The 18,413-nt window shown below is 55.3% G+C and overlaps 1 protein-coding gene across 2 annotated transcripts in view; it reads right to left on the bottom strand.

The window, feature by feature from the left end:
* Positions 1 to 18,191, bottom strand: part of SYNPO (synaptopodin) — a 37,031-nt gene extending 18,840 nt beyond the window's left edge. Inside the window, exon 1 of one of the 2 annotated variants that reach the window (XM_058544240.1) lies at positions 17,622 to 18,191. In XM_058544240.1, coding sequence (XP_058400223.1) covers positions 17,622 to 18,018 — 397 coding nt within the window. In that variant the 5' untranslated portion in view covers positions 18,019 to 18,191. Of the gene's footprint in view, positions 1 to 11,864; positions 11,904 to 17,621 lie in introns of those variants that run through there. The other variant, XM_058544231.1, reaches the window with a different exon arrangement.
* Positions 18,192 to 18,413: the final 222 nt, after the last annotated feature.

Genomic DNA, 18,413 nt, shown 5'->3' with positions numbered 1-18,413 from the left:
CCATGGGAGCTACAGACATTACAAGGCTCAGGCCCAGAGACCAGAAGCACGGTGGTATCTGCCCTGGGCCTCTGGGTGGGTTACATAACCACCCAGCGGCCCAGGCCACAAAGCCAGCCGGGACCCTCCTCCGCCTCCGCCCGCTCAGCCATCTGTCTGGCTGCTTCCCTCTTATAGAAGAGGCCGCCGCACAGCGAAGGCGAAGGCCAGCGCCCTGTGGTAAATTCTCCACATTCCTTCCTTACAGAAAAATAAATAACCGGGGAGGAAAAACGCAGGAGGAATGATAATGACGGCCGAGCAGGCTGGAGGCACAGCGCGGGGTCAGCAGCGGAGGGAGCTGGAGCGCCCCGCAGAACCGTCCTGGGCAGGGGCTGCAATGCGCTGCTGCTCTCCAGGAGGAGTCGTCCTCACTGGCGGGGGCTCTGGGGCGGACGAGCCCACCAGCAGCCCCTCATGGCTCCCCCGGGCTGTGCCAACCCTCTCGGGGTCTCAGGCTCTCTCACATCTGCCAAAGAAGGCAGCTGGGCATCCCTCGGTCATGGCAGGTGGTCACTGTGGGCAAACCTGTCAGGGGCAGGGTGTACTTCACTTTTATTACTCAGGTTGCTGTTTACTGAGTGCTTCAGATGTTCCAGGCATTCGGTTTAAGTATTATCATTATTTTATTATGTTGTTTCATTTTATCGTCACAAGCTGTGAACTGGGAGTACCATTATACCCATTTTACAGATGAGGAAACTGAGGCTCACAAAGGTTTTTATGATTCACGAATGTTATTTGGCCAGTGAGCGGTCTGCAGCCTCCACTCCGGCCTCTCACTCCCACATCCATTCAGCCTGCCCTCCCCCGGAGAGCCCTCCTTGACCAAATCCAACCAGAGGTGCAGCCTGTTCCCCTCCCGCGTGCTACTCAACAAGGCATCCTGGGCACTTTTAGTAAATCACTTCACCTCTCTGAGTCTCAGCGTCCTTGTCAGTAAAGCACAGATGACAATCTCTGCTTTGCAGAGTCGCTGCTGAGCAAGTGAGATGCAGGAATGATTTCTACAGGATAAACCGCTGTGCACGCCTGAGGGGGATTTCACTCCAGCCTTTTGTACAAACCCACCTCCACATCATTCTACCAAGCTAGGGCTCTGTCCCTCTCCATCCCTCCCGTCTGCAGTCCTCTCTGGGTCTGGTCTCGCTCTTCTGCTCACAATCAGGCACAGCCCAACTTCCCCCTCACCCTCGCATCCCCTCACCCGCAGCATCCCCTCTGCAAGGAGATCCTGGCATCAGACTCTAGCCAATGTGCTGTAGCAGAGGGTTCGAATCCCAGGCCTGCCTCTTGCCCCCTTGGAGCGGTCCCGGGGTCCAAGACTCTTGGGAGGGAAGGTGCAGTGGAGGCTGGCTCCCACCACTCTGTACACAGCCCTGAGCCAGGAGGGCACTGTGGCCCTGAGTGTGCTGGAGACGCTGACCCTGCCTCGCCGTGCCATTCACCAATTACCAGGCCTGTCTGGTTCCCCTCCAGTGGGAGGAGTCTCCTGCCAGAGGAGAGGCATCCAGCCCCGCCCTCCCCTTGTCCCTCAAACTGCAAAGGAAAAGAAGACTGGAGGTCAGGAGATTTGCTTCCAGGGTCTGTCCTGTCACCATTTGTGTGAGACATTGGACTAGTTCCTGACCCTCCTCAGGCTTCAGTTTGTGCATGTGTTCAAACGGACTGGACCAGACCAGTGACTCCTAGAGTATGGTGCCCCCACACCTCTGGTGGAAGCAAAAGGATTTAGGTGGTACCCTGATGGTTAAAATCTTAATAGTTATGTAAATTTCACATGCACACTGGAAAAGGAGTATAATAAACACACCAAACCTGTGAAACGTATGTTACTGCTTAGGGAGAGGTCAAAGTGGATATTTCAGTAACAAAAGTTAGCCAATTTAAAGAAAATAAGTACAGGTGGTGCGTGGACTCATTCATTCAGCTGATATTTATTGCAGACCAACTGAGGCCGAGGCACGCAGCCGTGAAGAGAAACAGACAGAAATCCCTGCCTGCGTTCTAGTAGGGGAGCAAGTTGATAAATGTCTGAGTAACGATACAAGTCAGGTGGTCAATGCTGTGGAGAACAATAAAGCAGGGACTGGAGATGTGCGGGCTGCATGGGGTGGGGAGTGGTTTGCAAAGGTAACTATGGGAATCAAAGTAGGTGTCGCTGAGAAGTGACATCTGAGTAAAAACTGAAGAAGGCGAAGGAGTGAGGCATGTGCATGTCTAGGGAAAGAGATGAGGCAGAGGGAGCAGCTGGTGCTAAGGTCCTGAGGCAGGCTTGCACTTGGTAGGTTTGAGGACGGTGCATAATGTGGAGGTGGGACACGAATGAGGAAAACAGGATCTTTAACGGCCCTTCTACCTCTGCCCTTTGGGATCTCAGGGATCTCCCGGCACTGCAACCATTTGTGTGCACATACATGCACACGTACACTCAGCCCACAACACACACGCATTCTCAGTAGCTTCTGAGTGCTGGTGAGAGCCTAGCCAGCAGCAGCACATCCTCTTGGCACACAGGCCCACGCACAGAGGTGCTGCTTGCTGCACACCTGCACTCACGAGGTAGAGTGTCCATGGGCACCCACAGAGGGGGCAGAACCTACACATGACTGTCGCACACTGAGCACCCACAGGTATGCACGTGGAGACACACGGGTACTCGAGGGGCAGGCTGACACAGACGCACATGCAGCAGGTGCACACCTTGTGGGAGGGCACGTGTGTCTCCCTCCTGCCACCCTGCCCTGTCTCCAGGTAACCTGTTACCAGACAGCCCTTGCCTGGAGGGCACATGCTTCTGAAGAACGGTAAGTGCACTGATGGTGTGGTTTCAAATTCACTTCTCCCGCATCTCTGCAGCTCAGTCATGGTTTCCCTTTTCCAGGGGCACATTAAAACCTGCCACCTGATGCTCAAATGTCCTAGGGATTGTATTGCTGTGGAGAATGTCCCCTTTTCTACCCCTACTGCAATTAAACGGATAAGCCATGTACAATGCCCAGCCCAGCACAGTAAAGGTTACCAGCATCGTTGCATGTCACTCATCCTCACCCCTGGCTTTATCCCTTTAGGTTGCTTGAGGGGGGTGGGGGGGGCAGCTGAAGAGTAGGAGGAAAGGGCCAGACTGGGAGCTGGAGGCCTGGGTTTTAGTCTCAATCTGGTCTCCAACTCCTGGTGAGGCCTCCAGCAAGTCCCCCGCCCCCCCTCCCCCGCTCTGGCCCAGATCAGAAACCTGCAGGGATGCACACATCCCTTGGGAATGTGTCCAAAATGCAGCTTGTGCCCAGACCCGGGACCACAGACTACGCACATTAACAGTCTCCCTGAGGGGCTCTGAAGCACAGCCAGGTTGGGGACCCACTGGGCTTTAGAGCCCACGATTTTATAAATGTGTTTATAAGTAAATTAACATACAGAAAATTGCTTGGAATCAAGTCTAGCACATAGTAAGACCCCATAAGGTTAACAGAAAATACATTTAAGAAAATATACTTGTATACACAATGATATATAGTAATTATATACTATCCCTTGAGTATGCACAGCACTCATAGTTTTCCTAGCACCTTCACTTCTGTCAGAGACAGAAGCAGAGCAGGGATTGTTACACTATTTTACAGACTAGAAAAGTGAGGCAGAGACAGGCCAGGACCTCACAGAATGCAGGTCTATGGCTCCCAGCCAGAGCCCTCGGCTCAGCCTCACGAAAGGTGCCCCTTGGGGCCTTATCACCTCATCCCATACAGTTCTGACTCCCAGCCCACAGTGTACCCATCCTTCCACTCCAGGTTTACAAAACTCCGGACACACGACCTCTCCAGTAACTCGGGGTTCACTGAGAACGGGACAACCTCAACCCGTTAATCTCCTTCCAGCCATAACGTCCCTTTCACTGGGCAGTGCGCGGGGTTCCCAGAGCCGTCATGCGACATGATACCATTTGATCTGGAATGGTCCTTCTGTTCTAGCCAACCTGAGTTCAAGTCCCAGCTGAGCAGATCACTACTCTTAGCAAGCCTTGTCTATGCTAAGCCTCAGTTTCCTCCTCTGTAAGGGGTCTCCTGATTCCTGCCCTTCGGGGTGATTGTCTCCTGTGTGCAAAGTCCCCAGCATCACGTCGGGTGCAGATGCTCTTGTGATGACGGAGCACCATTAACTTGCAGGCTAAAGCCCGAGTTTCAGGAAGGCAGGAGTCCTATCTCATTCATCAGTGTACCCCCACCTCCCGCATGTAATATGTACTCAATAAATATGCGCTGAATGAATGTAGGAATGAAATGACATCGCCAAAGCAACTCTCCCTTAGTCCTAGCTCACCGTTGTATTTCATGACCCATTTCTCAGTGTGGGGGCTGCAGGCACGGAGCAGGGATGGTCACGGCCAGAAGGGGTGGGTTATGGGCCCTGGGAAGTCCTCCCAGCTGCCATGGCAGTGATGAAGGCCGTCCCAGGAGGGCCGTGTTCCGGGAGCCCTGGATGTAATCCTGTTGACTCAGAGGCATAAATAATGCACTAGCATGTTCTCTCCTCATCACCCTGTCACGCTAAGAATAGCACCGGCTACTCTTTCAGGGATTCCACAGGGAAAAGAGCAGGACACTAAGATGGGGACAAGCAGGGAAAGACATCACTAGGCTGTGGACTGCCAAGCACCCTCCCTCCGAGGCCACTTCTCCGAACCCATAAGACAGAGGACCTTGGGGGTCAGAGCTGAAAGGGCTCTTAGAGGAACCAGGTCAGGAGCCCTCAGGGATATGGGAGAGGCCTGAGAAGATGCCCCCCGACCCTCTTCCACCAGACTGTTTCATCTCTCCCTCCTCCCTTCTGATGCCCATCCTTATAAAGCCCGTGCCTCGAGCGTACCCCTCCACACTCCTCCCCATCCCTATTCGTGTGATGAATACATATAGGGTGGGTGGTCCCCTCTAATGTGTTTCATATGCAAAACTTTGGAGAGAGAGGAAGATTCTACAGCTTTTAATTAAAAACTTTTCTAAGTTTAAAAATGAGTGACCTAGAACAGTACTTCTCATACTTTCATGCACATTTAATGTGATTACTCAGGGAATGTTGCTAAAATGCAGATTCTGACTCAGGATGTCTGGGGTGGGGCCTGAGAGTCTGCATTTCTAAGAAGCTTCTGGGTGATGCTGATACTGCATCCATGGGCCATACACTGAGTATAGAAAAACTAGAGTATTTCCCTATAACACAGATGAAGAAACTGAGGCCCAGAGAGGAGAAGGGATGTGCCCAAGAGCATACAGCAGAGCTGGGCTCAGAACCCAGGCCTCCCGCCTCCCCCTAGGGCTTGGCCCGGGGCTTTGGAGTTTAATGGAGGTGGCTGGAGTGGAGTAGGGGACAGGCAGCAATTACAGGCAGTGGGAGACGCAGTGGGGCAAGGGGGTCCAGGGGCAGGCCTTCATTCAGCCAAAAGCTGAACCTCCCGGGTTCCACAGGCTCCCACAAGGAATACAAGGAAATAGAATTCACCTGCACGGAGGCACTCAGCTTGAGGGACTGCAGCCTCCCGGTGAGCACACGCCCTTACCAGCTTGCAGCTGAGGCCTGATGGACCCCTAGAACGCTCCTGGAGGGCAGGACGCATCAAGCGACCATTAAACTGCAAACGAGATCCAGGGAGAGGAAGAGATAGCCTGCCACCGTGCATTCAGTCATTGGGCACAGTGCCTGGGGGAGTGCGAAGGACGCTTATCAGGGTGGGCATCCGAGGAAGGGAAAGAAGAAAAGACAGGAGGCAAGACCAGCCTCCCAGATCAGCACTAGGACCCGCTCCCCCTTCCTAGGATCAGTCTTAAACCCCTTCGCAGACTCCAGGCCCTGCATGACTAACCCCACTGCCCCTCCACCCCACACTGCAGCTCCCTCATGGTGCTTGGCCGTCCCTACACTCCAGCCCCACTGGCCCTCCTTCAAGTGCTCAAACAGGGCCCAAGCACTTCCTCACCTCAGGGCCTTTGCACTGGCTGCTGCTTTTGCCTCTCTCCTCTTCGGTTGTCTCTTTCTGACCACACTTCTCATCCTTCAGGTCTGTTGACAGGTCTAAGGGAGGGCTTGTTGACAGGTCTAAGGAAGGGGCTTGCCTGCCCTCAGAGGCCACATTCCTCTGCCTCTCCTCCAAACTCTCATCAGATTTGTAATTCCATCATATTTGTCTTAGCATCAGTGTGCCCTGCTCGATGGTAAGCAGCCCCCGTAGGGCAGGGACCTTGGCTGTCGTTTCTCCTCTGCGTCCCTGCCTCCATGCCTATGTCAATAAACACTGGAGGTCAATAAACCTTTGCTGACTGAATGAATAAAAACACTGCTCACAGCACTATTGCAAGGCCTTCCACCTCTGTGGTTCCAAGCAGCCTCACTCGCCCTGGAGAAGTCGTACAGGACTGGGATTTGCAAGATTATCTGGGTATAGTCCTCTGCTCTGCTACTCTCCAGCTGAGTGGCCTTCACAGGTCACATCCCCTCTCTGAGGGGGGTCTCCAGCACTGGTTGTTGCATCTAAATGAGAGACGGAATCTAGGAAAGGCTTTGAAAGCTGTAAAGAGCTTTAATTGGTAGCACCACTCTGTCCATGTTTGAGGCCCAGAGAGGGAAAGGGCCCCATTCAAGGCCACACAGCCAGTGTGTGGGGACGCCAGACCCCCTGGCACAGCTTAAAGCCAGCAGCTGAGCTTCAGGCCTACCCAGGCTCAGTGAGGGCACCATCTGCCTGGAGGCTGGGCAGGGGTGGAGGAGGGAAAGGAGAGGGTGGCGGAGCATTCAGCCTCAGGCCCAGAGCCAGAGTGGGGTGGGCGGGGCCCCCAGCAGGAGCCCTGAGTGGGGCCTGGCAGCTGGGCATGGGGGAGCCAACTGGCGCGGGCTGGGTGGTGGCATGCTTGTTCCCCATGCGCGTAACAGTCTATTTTTTAATCAGCACCCTCCACATCCCCCAACTCCGTGTGCCCTCCCAAAGGGCCCATAACAGGAATCGTGTCCTGGCTGAGACCAGGGCCACCTTGGGGATCGGTGGGAGGGTCCCCAAGTCCCATCACCTCGTGGAGCCCACAGGACTAAGTAGCCCACAAGGCAGGACAGGAGACCCAGGAGGAAGGGTGCTTCCTGCCTGTGTGAACTTGGGCCTGCTCTGGGCTCTATGAACTCCGTTTCCCCCATCTGCACAGTGACGGGAGGCATGCCAGACTCCAAGGGAGTTCAACACAACCCAGGCTCTTGGGATCCACTCAAACTCCATGACACTAATGACGCCCACTTGTCAGGCCCTGGCAGAGCCTCCACACCCACAGCACTCCCAGGGTACACTTGATCCTCCCTGACCTACTCCCAGGGGTGGGGGTGGGGGGGCAGAAAAGAGGCTGAGCTGGCTCAAGGGCCAACTTCAGAACCCCAGACCCAGTGAGGCTCCTCCGTCCAGGACCTGAGGGACAGAGATGATGAGAATCAAAGAGGAATGTTGTGTGCTCTTAAGCAGGTGGCTTGGTGCCTCTGAGCCTCCGGCACTCTATCTAAAGCAGAAGAGACCGTGTTGTGCAGTAGTTAAGCACACGGGCTTTGGGGCCAGACTGCCTGGGTTTGAGTCTGGCCACTTACAGCTGTATGACCTTGGAAAGCTCACTTAATCTCTGTCTCAGTTCCCATCTGTAAAATGTTGGTAATAACAGTACTTACTTCGTGGAGTTGCTGACACGTAAAGAACTTAGAACACCCCTGGCACATAGTAAGTAACCATAAACCTTAACTATTTTTCAAGAACCTTGGCTTTTATCTACCGAATGCTCTTAGTCTCCAAGAGATTTTATTCCAGAGGATTAGATGCAGGAGTCTCAGGCCAGCTCACTCTCCTGTCTGGGGGGCTCACCCAGCCTGCCCCTTTCCCGCCCATCACGGCGATAGCTCCTCCTGCTGGCCCCACGTTTTTAGTGTCTTTTGAGCTCTGTCACATCCAGGATCCCCTCATGTCCCTCCCAGCCCATTTCATAACAGCCCAGAACTGAAGCCTGAGCCCCAGAGGAAGCGAATGATTTGTCCGAGACCACCAGCCAGTTAGCTAAGACTAAGAGGTTCCAGTATCCGTTCCTGAAGCTTGGTCCAGGCCCTTTTCCACGGTGCTGTGCCCATCCTCCCACCACAAAACCTGTTCCTGGCCAAACACCCAAAAGTAATTCATACTGAGATATGAGTCTTGAGTGAGAGTCCATCTCCTCAAGGGCTTGCTATTTTAACAGATCAAAACATGATAATACTATTTCATAAGCAATAGTTATTTTTTTTAGCATTTATCATCTCATTTAATTTCAGAACAACAGCACAAGATAGGGTTTATTATTGTTTCTATTTTGTAGATGAGGAAACAAAAGTCTAGAAAGGTTGTATAACATGCTCAAGGTCTCCCAGCTGGCCAGGAGGAGAGCCAGGGGTCCAACCCCAGCGTCTGTGTGTTAGCCACCCAGGAAGCAGCAGGCAGCACAGGAGGAGACTGAATTCTGCTTCACCTGCAGCAGGCCGGGAGGCCAGGCAGGGGAGGGTAAGGTCAAAACAGTGCTATACTATACTGCCTCACCAAGTGGAAAAGGTGAAGCTAGGGTGGTGGAATTTCAGGCAGTGGCCAGTGGGTAAAGATTTCATTCTGGAGAGAGAGGGCTTTTGTAAGCCTCTGGAATTACAGGGCTTGGAGGCTGGCCCCACACTGACTCCTCCTCTGGCCACAATGGGTAGCGATTGAGCCCCAGTGTCCAGGGACAGTTCACAAAGGACTCTGAGCTCATACAGACACAGGCCTAACTCAGCAGAGCCCAGCCACCTCTCTGGCCAGATCATAGGCCCCGGGTTCCTGTGGGTCTGCAGCCTGAAGCCCCAAGGGATGAAGGCGTTTTCATAACCTATAGCCAACGGCCACCCCACCTGCCACCCCCAGCTCCTAGTGTAGACCATTTACCAACCTTTAAAACACCCTTCCTCCCAACCAAATCCCTCCCATTCTTCTAGGTCCAAGTTCTGAACATGCCTCTCCCATGAAGCCAGCCGTGACCACTCCTTCAAATAACACTCAGGTGTCCACTCCAATGTCACCTCCAGAGAGAGGCCTTCCCTAACAACCTACACCAAGTAGCCCCTCCAATGGTTCTCCACCTTAGCAGCGTGGCTTTTTTTTTGTCTTATATATACCACTTTTATCTATCTGAAAATATCTTGTGGATTTCTTTGCTTCCCTTTTTCTTCTCTATCTCCCCAATTAAAATGCAAGCTCCTTGAGGGCATGGACCTGTCTGTCTTGCTCATTACTGTAACCCTAGTGTCTAAGGACCCACCCCATCCTGTTGCTAGCCAGAGACAGTGAAGTCCATAGAGAGCAAGGGATTCACCCAAGGTCACACAGCAAGCAAGTGACCTTGGGTGAATCCCTTAGCAGAGGTCGGCTTAGCCCCTAGGTTTCTGCCCTGCAGCCCAGGGCACCTGGCCTGTCCCCACCCCTACTCCAGTCGACCCTCTGCTGACTTCTCTCGTCCCTACCTCCACACTACCATGGGGGCCAGAGCCTGCAAATCCTCAACAACAGCGCCCTTCCACTTCCCCAGGGGCTCGCAGTGCCCCGATCTGGGCAGCCCTGCCTGCTTCCCCCTCAGTCCCTCCCTTCCTGGCATCAGCAGCTCTGATGAGCTCATGTCTGGAAGCCTGGGAGCTGCCCTGAAGGAAGAGGTGCCTCTCAGGCCAGGCCCCTAAGGCCTGGAGGTGTGTTCAGCCTTGTGGGAGGGCAGCCCTGGCAGGTGGAGGGAATGTGCTGAGCCCTCCCCAGGCCACCTCCCAGAGTTGAGAAGTGGGCTCAGGGAAGACACCATTCACCGTGGAAACAGGGCATGACCAGGGTGGAGAGGAGATGGAGAGACGTTCTTCCTGGGCTCCTCCCATCTCTCCAGATGCTCCTCTGCCACTCAGCCCCTTACTCCTTATCAAGGAGCTGCTCTGTCCCAAGGAAGGGGGCTCTGCTGCCTTCTACTCACAGACTCACCCTGGGCACACCTCTTTCCTTCTCAGCCTCCGTCTCCCCAGCTCTGAAATGGAGAGATTAGATAAAATGCTGCCTGAAGAGGCCAGGGATCAGCTGGGAACCAGGGCCCTGAATGCCACAGGGTTTTTTCTCTCTTTTCACCTTAGGGGAAGAGCAACAGCTAACCAGAGAGGGAAGGAGTTGAAGGCCTTATTTTAACATGTAAATGCTGATTCCCACGGCAGCTTAATTTAGTGCTAGTTTGGAAGGTGAGGAGGAGTCAGCCTGCAAAGTGGGGACGGGCCTGAAAAGTGGCTGCTGGGAACCAGGGTGGCACAGCGGCAAACAATCTGCCTTTGGGAAGTTCTCTGAATATCAAACTAGAGTGATCCCAGTCCATTCCCCTTGTTGTACAGATGGGGAAACTGAGGACCAGAGAGGAGGCAGAACCAAACCAAGATCTCATACGGAGACAGAGGAGGGGACCCCCTCCTCCAAACAGGGCATTTTCAACTCCCTTGAGGGGCCCCATCCCACTGCCTGGGGTAATAGGGTAAGTAGTGGGGGGAGGAGGTCTTCCGTTTGTTTGTGGCTCTGCCCCCAACATGGGAGGGGGGCCAGGCCTGGGGTTGGTGACAGGCAGGCTGACACCCATGAGGTTTCCAGTCCCTTACCCCCATGTGCCCTAGTCCCTCTGAGCAGCATTCTGTCTCATCACTACCCCTACAGCCACCACCAGCACTGCTATCTCCAATGCAGTTGTACCCTCATGCCAGAGAGGGCAGGGGCTTGCCCCAATGTCACACAGCAAGTTGGTTTATTCCAGTGCCACCTGCCACTCGGGATAGGGTGGGGAGTGGGGCCGGGTCTTCCCTGCTCACTGTGGTCCCTTGTAGACAACCCAGACTTGGAACACAGGGGGGTCCCTGTTCTGATCCAGAATAAGCCCATAACTTGGGGTGGGGGTGGGGAGGAAAGGAGACCTTTTCCCCAGAGTCTTCAGAGGTCTTGTCAGGGCCCTGGATGTAGCCCCCGGATTCCACAGCGTAGCGGTCAGAAAGGAGCCCCACTCTCCACTCCACCTCCAGGGCCTCCGTGCTCACCTTGGTAAATGGGGCAGTAAGGTGGTGTTGTGACAATATGATGTGGAGCCCTTAGGACAGTTCCCCCCCGCCCCTGCCTCCCGCAGGCGCTCAAGAAAGGCCTCGGTTTCCCCAGGTGGGGCTTGGGCCGGTGGTCCGGCGCTCCGCAGGTTCAGCGTCCTGCCTGCCTCGCCCGCACAGCCAGGCTCCGGCGCCGGCCGCCGCGCCCGCGGGGAGGGGGGGGCGCGGGCCCAGCACACGCCGTTCCCGCTGCCCCACAGGCGCCCATGTTGGCCAGCCCCGGGCAGAGCCCAACCCGCCGCTTTCCTGAGCCAAGCGGTTCCCACCTTTCCCAGAGCGGGCTGGGGGCGCAGACCTCCTCCGGCCGTTGCCCACCCGGGAGCCCGGGGCCACCTCGGTCCCGATCTGCTTGCGGGTTGGGTCTCGAGGGCTGGAGCCTCCGCAGCCCCGGGGAGTAGCTTCCCCGCATCGGGGCGTCATCCCGCTCCTGAGCTGCTCCAGAGCCTTGAGATTTCTCCAGCGTCCCCCGCCCCCACCCTACAGATGGGGAAACTGAGGCCCGGAGTGTGGCAGCGACTTGGCCAAGGTCACTCTGCGTGCCGGGACTGGAACCCAGGTGTTGCCACCTCCACCTGGGCGGCGCCAGGAACAGCACAGGTGGGAAGGGGCGAGGCTAGCTCGGCGCCCGCACCCCCGCCTGGCCAGCGCCCCTCACTCACCTCCAGCCGCCGCGCGCGGTCCCCGAGCTCTCGGGCTCCGCCACCTCCGCGCACCTGGCCGCGTCCGTCAGTGCGCCCCGCCCCGAGACCCCCGCCACCCCCGCCCCGCGCCGGACGCCCCCTCCGCGCCGCCGCCACCGCCACCGCCACCTCCCCTGCCTAGCGGGCTGCTCGGGGACCCGGAGCCGCGAGGGCTGAGCGGGCGGGCGAGCGCGCTCCTGCCGCCCGCTCCCCGGGGCCCTAGCGCCGCCCCGCCCGCCCGCCCCGCCCAGTCCCGGAGGTGCGACTCCCTCCCCCACGGGCTCGGGCTCGGCTCGGCCTCTGTCTCCCGGCCGCCCCCCTCTCTCCCCCTTTCCTCTCCCTGTGCCTCACTCTCTGCTGCCCAGTTGTCTATCTCTGTTTCCCCCTCATTTTTTGTATCTCTAGGTCGGTCCCTAAAGCCTCTGCTTTCTATTTCACTCAATTTCTTCATGTCTCCCCATCTATCTCATCTCCCTCTCTTTTCTCGATCCCTCCCACTACCCCCCTTTTAAATCTGTCTTTGTGATTCTGTGCCCATAACTGACACCACCTCCCACCCCCCATCCCGTTTCCTTTCAGTCCCAGATCCAGGACCCTCTGAGGCCCATCTACCCCCGGTCTTCTGGGCCCCAGTGACTAGAATAACTGTTATGTGGTAGGACTTTGGGAAATGGGGACGGAAGAAGGTTGCCACCTCCCTGCCAGCCTGAGGCCACCCCCTGACTTAACTGCTGGGCTAGCAACAAGGGCAGAGGTGCCGGGTGTCTCTGGGGCTTCAGTTCCCCGTCTTTTCATGGAACTAAATGCCATTCAGATTGCACTCAGCAGAGCCCCAAGGCAGCAGTCAGCGTGCATAAGAATCACGTGGGGACACTGTTAAAAGTCGAGAGTCCCACATTCCAGCACACCCTCCCAGTGTGTGGGGGGCGGTGGGTTTGGGAACAGGACTGATAAAAAGCACCCTTCACACCCCCAACAATTTTGAAACAAAACCACACTGGCCTGGGTTTTCACCGAAGTTTCCCTGGGTTTCAAGTACCTCACCCCTTCAACCAGGGTGTTTCCACTTGCATCTGCCTTTTACATCAAGGTTCTGTGTTTAGATTTCTGCTAAAGGAAGTTAGAAATGTGCTGATGTAAGCCCACCCCACTCGAGGTTCTGTGAAACGCAGAGCTGCAGGTATCCTGGGTATAGGATATCCCCTGTCCCCAGTGGGCAGGCTCCGAGTGCAGGAGGACAGGTGACAAGACAGAAGGGACAAGCCCTCCTGGCCACTCTCATCCCTCTGCTTGGCCTCATGGGCTGCAGAGAAATCTTGTGGCCTTGTGGCTGCTCTTGTGCTGGGGCTATCACCGGTGGAGGTGGGGGGCATGAAGAGGGTCCTGGGGAACTGCATCGGGCACGGAACTGCCTGCCCTGCGAGTGCATGTGCTAGGAAAGTGGCTACAGCCCAGGAAACAGGCTGTGTGGGTGAGAGAGCGGGAGAGAGAGAAAGGCTAAGATTACTGTGTGGGTGGGTATGAAACAGCAAGAGATGGGAAAAGGAAGGAAGACAGAAAGTGGTTCGGTCCGTACGTAGGCGTGTGCCAGTGGGTGTGCAAGGGTGGATATACCTGTAGGAGAGAATGTGTGCATGCAAGAGAGATTTTAAAGTGTAGGTGTGCGAGCAAAAGAAAATGAAGAAAAGAACATGCTTTTAACCTGTATCTAAGAGAGGGAATATGTGTGCTTGTATGTTTCCAGGTGGGACTGTATCTCCGTATACAAATCTGATACGCATGTCCATATGTGAAAGTTAGGTGTGCATGGGTGAGAGGGGTCTGTGGGAGAACGTGTGCCCGTGTATACCCCATGCATGGATGTGTGGGTATCTGAGGGCATGCACATGTGTGCACGTGTGCAGATGTGTGAGTATATACACGTGAGTATTTGCATAACAACACGGTGTATACATGTGTGTGGGGGGGTGTGAGTGCATCTGTAGGGAGTGTGAGAGTGTGCGTGAGTGCACATGTGAGGTATACGTGAACCTGTGAGCCCTGCTTCTACACCATTGCCCTCCTATTACAGTCACTGTGGCGTGGGCAAGTGAGTGGACGGCACCCTGCCCAGCCTCCTTCTCTGTCTGCCCTCCCTCCCACAGCCTGAAGAGCAAGGGCCTTGTGCTTGGTCCAGTGACCACTGTCAGCTCTTATCATGGACGTGGGTTCCTCTGCCTCAACAAGATAAACATGGCCAGGGACAAGGCTCATCTGACAACCCAGATCCACACCCCTATCCCCACCCCAGAGGCTCCAAATCCTCTAGATACTCTGGACCCCCAATAATAAGTGGCCAGAGAGGAGGGAAGGTAGCTTTCCCAAAGCCCGGGGAGAAGGAGGGGTGGATTAGCACTGGATCCCAGGTCTCCTGAGTGGATCCAACGGGGAGGGATTATGGCTGGGTAGAATCCTCCACCATCCCCCAGAGCCTGAACAACCTTTTTCCAGCCCTGGGTGGGAGGAAGCACACAGCCTGCTGCCTTGTCTCCATGGAGACAAGTCAGCACAGGGGTGCGTTGAAAGCATGGGCCAGACCTCCCAAGGTTCCAGTCTCTGCTCCTCCACTCACAGGCCTGAGCCTTTGACAAGTCCCCTAAACTCATTGTGCCTCAGTTTCCTCATCTGTGAAACAGAGATAAGTGTGAACTATATAGGGTTGTTTAGAGGATGAAATGAAGTAACCCATACAAAGCATTTAGCACAGTGCCTGACAGCTGAACTGGGAGGCAGAAGCCCCGGGTTCCAGCTCTAGCTTTGCCACCAACTTACTGTGTGACCTTGGACACGTCGCTTGCCATCTCTGGGCTTCAGAGTCTCCACAAGATTATCTACACAATAATCTCAATGAGCCCTGCCAGTTATGACCAATTATGACCAGTGAGAGTTTGTGGAAAGGACAGCTGTAGCATGGGGCTCTCTTGGTGAGCTGAGGACTAACTAGTGCCGGCTAAGGCCTGATCGTGAGCCCTACAGGACACTCTCCTTCCACATATATTCTCCCAAATTGGCAGCAGCTGATGGCAGGAAATGAGCTGCAGGCTGCTGCCCACCTCATCTCTCTGCACCCTTGACCCTCCAGCCTGCCAAGGACCCCATTCTGCCCTGCTCAGCTGGTACTCAGGCCTTAGAGAAATGGCATTGGTACCCACCCACTCCAAGTAGTGGGTGCCCAAGGCTGAAGATGCAGTGCCCCATACTTAAAACTGCCAGGGAACCCTCAAGAGAGGCAGGTATAACTGCGAGAGGATGGGTGTAGTTGTCTGAAGATGTTTATAATCCTCTGGAGGTAATGAGAGGAAGCTTTAAAAGAAAGCCCTAATCCATTAATAACCTGACAGCTCCTCAGACCTCTTCCCTCTGGATCTCCCAGCAGCGAGAAGGGACTCTGGCCATTCCCTTTCCCAAAGGAGCGGAAAGGCCAGTGTGGGCTCTGACCCAAGACCATCCGGATTTCTACTCTCCTGCAAGACCCAGCTTCCTTCTGCCTCCACCTCCAAGAGGTCTTCCCTGCCCATTCCATCCTCCTAAGGTCACTCCTGACTTTCTGTCCCTAGAAATGTTCAGGACAGAACTGGATAACCATCTGGCTGGACGTTATAGGGAGGAATGAACCAGGCTGTGAGGCAAGATGAACACGATCAGTGTCTCAGCTCCAACACTGACTGTGTGACCTCAGGCAAGGGACTTAAGTTTCTGAGCTTCAGTTGCCTCACCTGTACAATGGGGAGAATAATATCTGTCTTGAAAGGCTATGTAAGATCAATGACAATGCGATACTATGAAATGACCTAGCTCCGGTGAGAAACCAACGGGATTCATTAAACGTAGTCCCTTCTTCTTTTTCTCCATCCTTTGCCTCTTTCACTCCGGGGTGTCAACAGACAACATTCTCCCTTATAAATCCAGAATACAATGGTGGCTAAGAGCAAAGCCCCATATTCACAACACTGTGATTGAATCAAGGCTTAACAGCTTGTTGGCCATGAGTCTTGGACAAGTCACTCATAGTCTCTGAGCCTCAATCTTCCCATCTGTATAATGGAGATAATGACAGTGTGTTCCTAATGGGATTGTGATGAGATGAAATAAAAAGATATGTGTAAAGCTGTAGTACAGTGGGCTTGGCACATAAGGGCTTAAGAAATAATAGCTGTGATATCGTTGAGCTGATGAGGATCATTTTAATTATTATCAGCATCCCTCACATGCTTACCTAGATTACTCTAAAATTTCCAAAATGCTGCCCCATCTAAGATCCCTGCAACCTCACAACAGCTCTATGAGGTAGGTAGGGCTCATATTTTTATTTTACTTTCACAGATGAAGAAACTGAAGCTCACCAGGGGGAAGGCATTTGCTGGGGTGTGGCTGGTTGGCATCGTGTCCAGAATCAACACCATGTCTCCCCACCCCCAGCCACAGTCCATGAGAGGGAAGGGAGCAGGTCCTGGGGCTTCAGGCTCTAGGCGACCTGGATTTGGGCTGACTCTGGTATGAGGGCCCACCTCCAAGTTCAAGGCTGCTAGACCCTCTTGGGGTCCTCCTTCTTCCTGCCCCAGACGCACTGAAGGCCCCCCCACCCTTGCTCCTTCCCAGCTCCCTCTGTGTCCCAAGCATGGTGGGGGAATGGTGGTCCCGGCGGGTGGTCAGAGCCTGGAGAGGATTATTTGAGAAAAGAGAGTGGGCGGGATGGCTGGTGAGATGCCAGCCGGGCGTCAGCGACGCCCGCAGAGAAATGAAGTGTTCCTTTAGTTTCCTGACGCATGAGCCCTCCCAGGCCTGTGTCCCCCGCACACCCTGCACCCCCGGGGATCTGCTGGCAGCGGCTCCCGCCTGAGCGAGCATGGCCCGGCTCACGTCCTGCCCATCTGGACCCACTTCAGCGTTTCCATGGGCCCCGTGGTGGAGGTGATTCAGTGTGATTTCCCAGTCCCGCCCTGTGCTGCCAACCCCTGCCTCCTGTGGGAACTTCATCATCAGTCTTCCTTCCTTCCTTCCGTGCAGCGCACAGCGAGCTCTCCCACACACACTGTTGTCGGGTCCTCACTGCAGCCTGGGGGGCCTGGGTCCTGCCTCTCTCATCTCTGACAGGTGGGAAACCAAGGCCCAGGTGAGGAATGTGGGCTCAGCTCGGCCACCAACAGGCTGAGAGACCTGGAGCAGCCTCTTCCTCACTCTGGGCCTCGGTTTTCCCACCTGTAAAATTAGGAGGTCGGATCAGATCAAAGTCTTCAGTCTGTACCTCATAAGCTCCACAACGGCAGCGACCACATCTGTGTGCCCAGTGCTGCGTCCCTAGCTCCCAAGGAGCTGACACTCAGTGCGTTCAGTGAGGCTGTTCTGCCCCATCAGTTGCTCAGACTCCATGGTCATTTGTTACCGCGGATGATTGAAGGGCAGAGAAGAGTGAGAGATGGATTTTTTTTCACCAAGCTTGATAATATGGCTTTCTCTCACTGCCTCCTCACGTGCCCTCTTTGGCAGAGAAAAGAGTGGGCTCAGAAGTGGTACAGCTAGAACTGCACGTAACTCACAGCCTCCCCCATCTCTCCACAGCTGTTAATCTGGGCATGCCCGTGGGACTCTGATGGACTGTTATGTGTCATGGGAGACAGGGTCAGGAGCCTCTGTGTCAAGGACCTGTGGGGTCCCCTGTGACTCTGGCAGTCCAGGGCTGGAGGGACATGAGCTTACCTGGTTTCTGGGCAATGCTGAGCCCGCGGCTGGAGCTGAGGCTGGCTGTCATCACCTGCCGAGCCTTCGCCATGGCCCAGTCCTGGCCGGCCCTGTTGTCCTGCTGGGAACCCCCTCGTGCCTCCCTGGAGCAGCTGGGGGGCTGGATGCCCAGGGCTCTGGGCAGCTGTGGGGCCCCTTGGGTGGCTCTGCAGGCATTGTCCTCACTCCTGCTGGCCACCCCGTCTTCCTCCAAGTCTGTGAGCCCCGCCTCTCCTTGCAGGCCCTCCTCGCCGCCGCTCTCCTCAGCCTCCAAGGCCAGACACCTGTAGCTCCCGTCAGGGATCTCAAAGGCGCAGGGGGTAGACCTGCCTTCGCTGGGTCCGAGGGGTGGGGATGGGAGGTGGGGGCCCAGCATGGTGCTGCCTCTCCTCAGGGATGCAGAGAAGCTGGCACCTGGGCTGGGGCCGGAGCCACCTGTGTGAGCTCTGGTCTCTGCTCCTCTGGAGGCCTCCTCTGGTTCTCTGCAGCCCTGCCTTCCTCAGCCGACTCCGAGCTGGGGTGAGGTCCAGTTGCGAGGCTTTCCTGGGCTGGGTGGGGTGGTGGACCTCCAAGCCCTCCTTCTTAACCCGTCTCTGGTCTGCGAGGCCCCCTTCAAGACAATCTATCTGCACAGGGAGAAAAGAAACAGCACATGAGACAGTTGGCTGGGTGTTCCAGGCTGAATTTCTGAGAGCTGTCCACTTTAGGGTGGCCCTGAGAACTGGCTGGGGTTTGGGGTACAAGTCCCACACATCCATGGGACAGACCCAC

Source organism: Diceros bicornis, chromosome 1 (assembly GCF_020826845.1).
Source record: "Diceros bicornis minor isolate mBicDic1 chromosome 1, mDicBic1.mat.cur, whole genome shotgun sequence".
Lineage (NCBI taxonomy): Eukaryota > Metazoa > Chordata > Mammalia > Perissodactyla > Rhinocerotidae > Diceros > Diceros bicornis.
Note: the sequence above shows the minus strand (reverse complement) of the source record. Positions and strands in the feature narration are given on the sequence as shown.